This window comes from Coenobita brevimanus, chromosome 86 (genome assembly GCF_032717465.1).
Source record: "Coenobita brevimanus isolate Jiangsu-jjx chromosome 86, ASM3271746v2, whole genome shotgun sequence".
NCBI lineage: Eukaryota > Metazoa > Arthropoda > Malacostraca > Decapoda > Coenobitidae > Coenobita > Coenobita brevimanus.
The window spans coordinates 23,738,998-23,746,609 of NC_137039.1; the positions used below are offsets into that span (position 1 = coordinate 23,738,998).

A 7,612-nucleotide genomic window follows, 5' to 3' on the forward strand; every position below is an offset into this window, starting at 1 on the left:
CCATGTGACTCCACAGGCTCCTCTTAAATAACTCATTTCCACTGCTCTCACTCTTGACTTGTGTCCTTCCAGCAACGTCCAAGCTTCACTTCCATACATTAGAGTTGGTATCACAATACTGTCATGTAGTAACTTTTTCACTTCCATGCTCACTTCCCTGTTTCTTATCACTGCTTTCAAGGAACCACCAACCTTTCTTCCCTGCTGTACCCTTTCAAGCACTTCGCCCTCCAAACCTCTATCCTTACTCATCACACTACCCAAGTACTTAAACGTACTCACATTTTCCAATTCCTTACCATCCAACCTCGCTGTACATTCACTGACTTCACCTCTCTCAAAGACCATCACTTTACTTTTCCCTACATTCACCTTTAGATTCCGTTTCTTACACACTCTCCCAAACTCATCCACCAAGCCTTGCAGCTCCCCTTTGTCTTCACTCAAGAACACAGTATCATCTGCAAACAACAGTACAGGGAGTTTCCAAACACTACCCTCTCTCACCGGGGCCACTCCAACATCCACTACCCTACCTTGTACCTCTTTTATTACCCCATCCATTTACAGATTGAACAACCATGGAGACATGACACATCCCTGTTTCAACCCAACCTTAAGAGAGAAAAATTCACTCAGTTCACCATCCACATGCACTGCAGCCTTAGCACCATCATACATACTCTTCACAGCATTCAACAACTTACCATCTACTCCATATATTCTTAATACTTTCCACAATCCTTGTCTATCCACTCTGTCATATGCATTCTCCAAATCCATGAAAGCCGCATACAACTTCTTTCCCTTCTCTAGAAACATTTCCACTAAAGATCTAAGAATGAATACTAATAAAATAACCCGGCTCCCCCACCCACCACCACACCCTACCCCACTCCTAAGACGACTAATGTAATGAGTTAAGATGGGAAGATGAGAAGCAGGTGCAATTGTAAAGTAATTAGTCAGTCATTTACGTCACAAGTATCATATCAAAATTACCGACGTCAAAACTGGGGTGATTATAATTTGTTAGTAAAATAAAGGAGAGAGAGAGAGAGAGAGAGAGAGAGAGAGAGAGAGAGAGAGAGAGAGAGAGAGACAGACAGACAGACAGACAGAGAAAATAAATGCGTCCTATTCTGGGTGTATGTTTTAACAGCCCGTTCCCTGAGGCCAGGCAGTCCTCCTACATACCACAGACCTCCAATTGTCACCACTTCGGTGCTAATACCCGCCGTCCATACTGAATACATGCTAGGGCTGTCTCATACAGGACTAGTGTGTTTGTATTAGTTGAAGTGTTTTTACGGTATCCCGGCGGGCATTGTGGCAGATCAGTAAAATCGTTGTTAACGATATTCAAATCCTTTAAACTGTTCCCTGCCCCAGCCGGGATTCAGAAAAAAAATAATAATAATAAGGAAAGACAAAGGTAAAATGGATGAAAAAAAAAAAAAAAAAAGCAATGAAAAATGTTTTATTTAAAGAAATATGAAAATTAGACAAAGACGGGGGGGGGGGAGAATGCATTTGTACTACTATGACATTAATAGGAAAGAGGAAAATAGGAAGATCTACAAAAAAGATTGTCAAAATAGCCAAGAAAAAAAATGTACTGTATAAAGAAATAAGAATACTGACAATGAGGAACAGACACTAGGAAAGGGAAAACAGTAGAGCTAAATCTAAATTAGAAGATTAGGTAGGAGTATAAAAAGAAAAAGAATAGAGGGAAATTCAGATCATAATAATTTAATACTGAGGAGAAAAAAAAATAGAGGTAGAAAAAATGGCGAGAAACTAAAACTAAAACTGAATAAGGAGAAAAAAAAACAAAGGAAAAGAGTAAAAAAAAAATTGATTAAATAACCAGATGAAGAAAAAAAGAAACTGTAAGAAAAACATGAGGAAAAAATACAGAAGTGGAGGTTGTAAAATTGAATAGGAGGAGAATGAATGAATTTTTTTTGTGTGTGTAATGGCATGGCACACACACACACACACACACACACACACACACACACACACACGTACACACATTTGGAATTGAGGTTACGCGTGATACCAATGTTGCAGTCTCTCTCTCTCTCTCTCTCTCTCTCTCTCTCTCTCTCTCTCTCAGTGGGTGTTTTATGCCTGATTCGTGAGCTATGTGTTGTTCTGATTATACCTCCCCCTGAGCCCTGATTATGATGGATGGGCTGGAGTGATGGTGGGGGTGAGTGTTGCTTTGCTGAGGTGGGCTTCCTGTTTGGCCTTCTTCTACAGGTGTGTGTGTGTGTGTGTGTGTGTGTGTGTGTGTGTGTGTGTGTGTGTGTGTGTGTGTGTGTGTGTGTGTGTGTGTGTGTGTGTGTGAGTCGGGGTTTGTCGTCCTGTTTTTTCTTCTTTCTCTTGGCTTGTTTTCTTTTTGCCGTAGGTTGTGTGTGTGTGTGTGTGTGTGTGTGTGTGTGTGTGTGTGTGTGTGTGTGAGTCGGGGTTTGTCGTCCTGTTTTTTCTTCTTTCTCTTGGCTTGTTTTCTTTTTGCCGTAGGTTGTGTGTGTGTGTGTGTGTGTGTGTGTGTGTGTGTGTGTGTGTGTGTGTGTGTGTGTGTGTGTGTGTGTGTGTGTTTGAGAGAGAGAGAGAGAGAGAGAGAGAGAGAGCTGGGGGAACGAGAAATTGTTGACTTTGGTTTGTTTGGCTTCTGATTTTTCATTCTTTGTGGGAGTGAACTTGTTTTGTTTGCAAGCACTGAATGAGAAACACACATAAAAATAATTAATAAACAGTGAGTCCTTATATACTTCGAGGTTAAAGGTCACACTCCATCATCATCATCACCATCATTATCATCATCGTCGTCATTATCACCATCATCATCGGCATCATTATTATCATCATCATCATTATCATCACCGTCATCATTATCATCATCATCATCATCATCACTGTCATCATCACAATCATCATCATCCAGACCCACCTAAGGATGCAGATAGTAAATATTGTGTGTCTTTACTTTCCACCTCTATATTTTGCTGAAAAATAAAGTAAGTGATTATTTATTTATTTATGTCTTTACTCATTATACGAAGCACGAAGGGCAGTCAATGTGTAAAGGAATTATTGATCGTCGTCAGGGTAGGCAAGTAAGAGAAGAGAGAGAGAGTAAGCAAAGTAAACAACAGCTTCCATCATAACTCATAAAATTTTCTGAAGCTTCTCCTTAACGATGTGGGTCGCGTCTCATGAAGGGGGGCGGGAGAGAGGGGGCGGCGTCCCCTGTCTTTTGCTGGTGTTGTTATTTGTCTTCAGGGATTTGTCTTTAGTTGTCTTTATTGTCGCCTTTATTTGTCTTTACTGTCACCATTTTTTGTTATTCGTTCTTTTCATGAGTTTTTGTTTAGTTCTGTTTTTTGTTAACTTCTTTTTTTTACTTTATTTTGTATTTTGGTTTAAATGTTTCTTTTTATTCGTTTTTGTTGTTTTTATTTGTTTAGTTTTATTTACCTTACTTTCATTTTTAGTTTATATTTCATTTTCTTTGTTTTTTTATGTTTATTTACTTATTTTTATCTGCCTTATTTTTCGGTCTATTATAGCTGTTCATTTCTTTTGTGTTGGAGCGGAACCTTCACGCGGTAACAGATATAACTGATGCTCAATTATTATGCCAATGCCCCTCAACAGCCTCCCTGTCCCTCTATCCGTGAGCGGCATGGACAGAGTAAGTGTAAATATGAGTAAATTTGTGGATACTGAGAGAGAAGGTGAGTCTTAGTGTGATGGGACAGTGAATGGAGAGACTTGAATTTTTAGCGTGTAATTATCTCTATCTGAAGCTGAATAAAATCGTCTGGTGGTACAGAGTAGACTCAAAAATACACCAACGGACTGAACAGATTAAGGTCAAGGTGAAAGATGAAGAGTAAGAGCAATGAAAATATTAGTTATCCCCCTTTTTTCTTTTCTTTTTTTACTTTTGTGGTACCTCCAGACGATTTTATTCAACTTAAATGCAGAGAAAAACGCTTTGGGTGAAGAGGAATGAGGGCTATATGCAACCCCTCCAGCTCAGGAAGTCTCACGTAAGCTGAAGAATCATCTGGGTCTTTTCATTTTTTTCCGTACGTTCCGCAGCCTTTAGGTTCATATCGGTGACATACACAGGGTCTGATGTACGTAAGCATACCCTTATAGAACATCGACTCTAACATGCATCATTCTGACTACAAAATGCATCATTCTGACTATAACATGCATCACGCTGACTACCGTTATATCATGCATCATTCTAATAATAACATGCATCACTCTGACTACCGTTATATTATGCATCATTCTAACTATAACGCACATCACTACCACTACAGACACTCCTTCACCATTCCTACTTGGCCACCTACATTCTCTCTTCTAGGAAAGCGTCCAACCTTGCAGTGTACCTTAGATGGAGTTCTATTGTTACCGTACCGTTGCGGTGCGTAATACTTACCTACAAAATACTACAGTGTAACACGCGAACTACCGTAAGATACCGTTAGTGAAGTGATGTTTTGCAGAGAACCTTTTTATCCCTTCAGTACGATTGTGTTTATCACCTCATCCCCAGAACTAAAACATGCCTGCCCCGTGAAACAAAATATCGTTCACTGAGAGATATATGGAAGAGAACTTTTTTATCCCTTCAGTACGATTTTACTCTATCATCCCATCCCTAAAACCCTAAAACACTCCTTCACAGTCAAACAGGTCAGACAGTCTTTCACACACCACCACTCTTGCCTTTATGGTGTTCTCATAAATACCACCTTAATGTGGGTCGTGTCGTGTGTTGGCTCAGTCATATCACCTCACCTGTCCTTCACGATTTTACTCTATCATCCCATCCCTAAAGCCCTAAAACACTCCTTCACAGTCAAACAGGTCAGACAGTCTTTCACACACCACCACTCTTGCCTTTATGGTGTTCTCATAAATACCACCTTAATGTGGGTCGTGTCGTGTGTTGGCTCAGTCATATCACCTCACCTGTCCTTCATGTTTTAGTCATAGTCACAGGAGTCATGATCGTCACCTATCGTCACCCCAGCATTCATCACTGCCACCACAGTCACCTCTCATCTTTAAATTGCCCAGAGGAATACCAGAGTTCAGGGAATAATAGCGAGGGAGTTTTATTGTTTATCAGCTGCTTCACCTCTCCGAACCTGAGTGAAATGATCTCGCGGCACCCACAATAATGCAAAACAGGTCCTAAGAATGGAGCCCGTTCAGCCCGAGGACGTTTGGATTGTTTTACACCCGCGCCTGCGAAGTGAGAGTGGTTTGTTTGTGTGTGTGTGTGTGTGTGTGTGTGTGTGTGTGTGTGTGTGTGTGTGTGTGTGTGTGTGTGTGTACACAGTAGCACTTTTCACCGTTCCTATGAAATTTCCTTCAGTTATTACAGTCTTGCAATATACCTGTACTTCTTCCTGTTCTCCCATGTGGCAGAGAGAGAGAGAGAGAGAGAGAGAACCAGCCAGTCTTCTGGCAGCCTTCTACTAAAAATTACTACCGTGTCCTTTCCATAAACTTCTGTAATCAGTTTTTCTGTCAGTGTTAAGGCTCGATGTCTTTATGGAAACTGCACTGTCTGTGAAGTATGTGTATTTATTAAACTTTCTCCTCACCTTCAATCTCATCTCCACTTCTTTCTTAAATATCCCCTCAGCCTCTTTCCTCTTTTCCCTCACAGCTTTCCTTCTTTCCTAACACAGCCTACATCCCCCGTCCCTCTTTCTCTTCCATTCAGTTACTCCTCCTTCTTATATCGCCATCCCTAACTCCTCCACGTCCTCCTAAACACAACCATCCCTTCGGCAGGACCTGAGCAGCAAGTGCGTGAGGGTGAGGACGCACGAACCTCCTCCGGCCGAGATTGAACTCAGTAACCGTTTGGCCATCATGATCGGCGTCTCTCTCGGCATCTTCATTTTCTTCACGGCCGGGTCCGTCATCTGCTGTCGACAAGTGTGCAAGGACCGGAGGGAGGCAGCCAAGGCCAAAATGAACAACGCCCACGGGAACAACCAGGACTACCATTCCTACACACAGTTCGCCGTCCAGGAAAATGACGCATCTGGCAACCCACCAAACAGCCAGACCGAATGTTGACCTTGCGGGGCAGTATGTCTCTTTTAATTTTTATTTTTTCGACAGGGAGCAGTATTTATTTATTTTTTTTACAAAGCACAACTATTTTTTCAACATGACTGTTTCAAATAATTCGAAGTTATTCAGGAGCGGACTTCTCTTTTTTTTCCCTTCAACTAGGGGCGGTATATATATATATATATATATATATATATATATATATATATATATATATATATTCTCATAAAGACACGGCACAATATTTTTTTAACAGTTCAGGTATTATTTCTTGCAGTTCCTAGTCGTATATTGAAGTGTTTCTATTTTCATCCAACATATATATTTTTTTTATGACTCAGAAGTGTTTCGCTTTACCTAACTTTAATGTTTATGCAGCAGTATACATGGAACGAATTAAGAATTCAAATATTTATTTATATATTTTCAACGGTTCATTATTTAACTGTTCTTAGTTGTTCAGTTCTTATTTATTTATGCAGCATATACAGAACTTTATTTAACAATGCACAGCAGTCCCTTTTTTATTCCAGTCAATAGGAGTGGCGCCCTTCTGAAACCAAAAAAAAATGAAGGTGGCACGAATAAGGTGTTTAAAAGACTCCATCGTACTGTTAATGGATATTGTTTGTAACCCTCAAACACGAAAGGCCATTCCTGTTCTTGTGTATTAATTTGTAAGTAAGCCAGCCAGGATTTAATTACACACTGGTATCTTTTAATTAGGCCATAATCAGCGCGGCTAATGACCTGTGACCTTTCTTAATTGAGTATGTTTTGTCAATTTGTAAGGGAACCAGAATTAGTTAACCCTTTCACTAGATCTTTTATTTTTTACTGCTGCCAGACGATTTTATTCAGCTTTGGAGACAAGTGTAGTAGGGAATAGGTTGCAAAAATTCAGCAGTAACCCCTCCACTGTGACACGTCCTCCCTTTGAACTGAATAAAGTCATGTGGCAGTAGCGAGAATAAACGAAGAATATAATGTCGTTGTACTGAAGGTTAATTGATTTCTGATTTTAACTGGACCATAATCAGAAGAGGTAATGACTGGTGACCTTACTTTCTGTTGTGTATATTAATTAGTTTGTAAGCGAGTCAGATTGAAATGAGTGATATTAATTCATGTCATCAGCACTACAGTTAATGACTGGGCCATTACGGAAATTACCTTCTGGCTTGTGTATACCTGTTAATTAGTTTGTAAGCAGTCCCTGGTTCCTGGATGAAGACTAATGATGGTATAATTACTACTGATAATGACGGTTTTGCCATCGTTGTTTTGTGTCTGTTAATTAGGTTTAAGTGAGAGTCAAGGTCCAAAATCCTTTCAGTCCGATTACGTGTTTTATCATTTTACCACTTATTTTTACTACTTATTTTACCACTTATTTTATCACTTGTCTTTGCAATCACTATACTGCTTTTACTCTAACCTGGCCCAAAATGATCAACTCTCCATCTTCACTACAGAGTTG

General features: G+C 40.0%; 1 protein-coding gene across 1 annotated transcript in view; it reads left to right on the forward strand.

The window, feature by feature from the left end:
• LOC145410609 (uncharacterized) overlaps positions 1 to 6,135 on the forward strand; it is a 41,417-nt gene extending 35,282 nt beyond the window's left edge. Inside the window, exon 5 of the mRNA XM_080280721.1 lies at positions 5,845 to 6,135. Coding sequence (XP_080136847.1) covers positions 5,845 to 6,135 — 291 coding nt within the window. The remainder of the gene's footprint in view (positions 1 to 5,844) is intronic.
• The last annotated feature ends 1,477 nt before the right edge of the window (positions 6,136 to 7,612 follow it).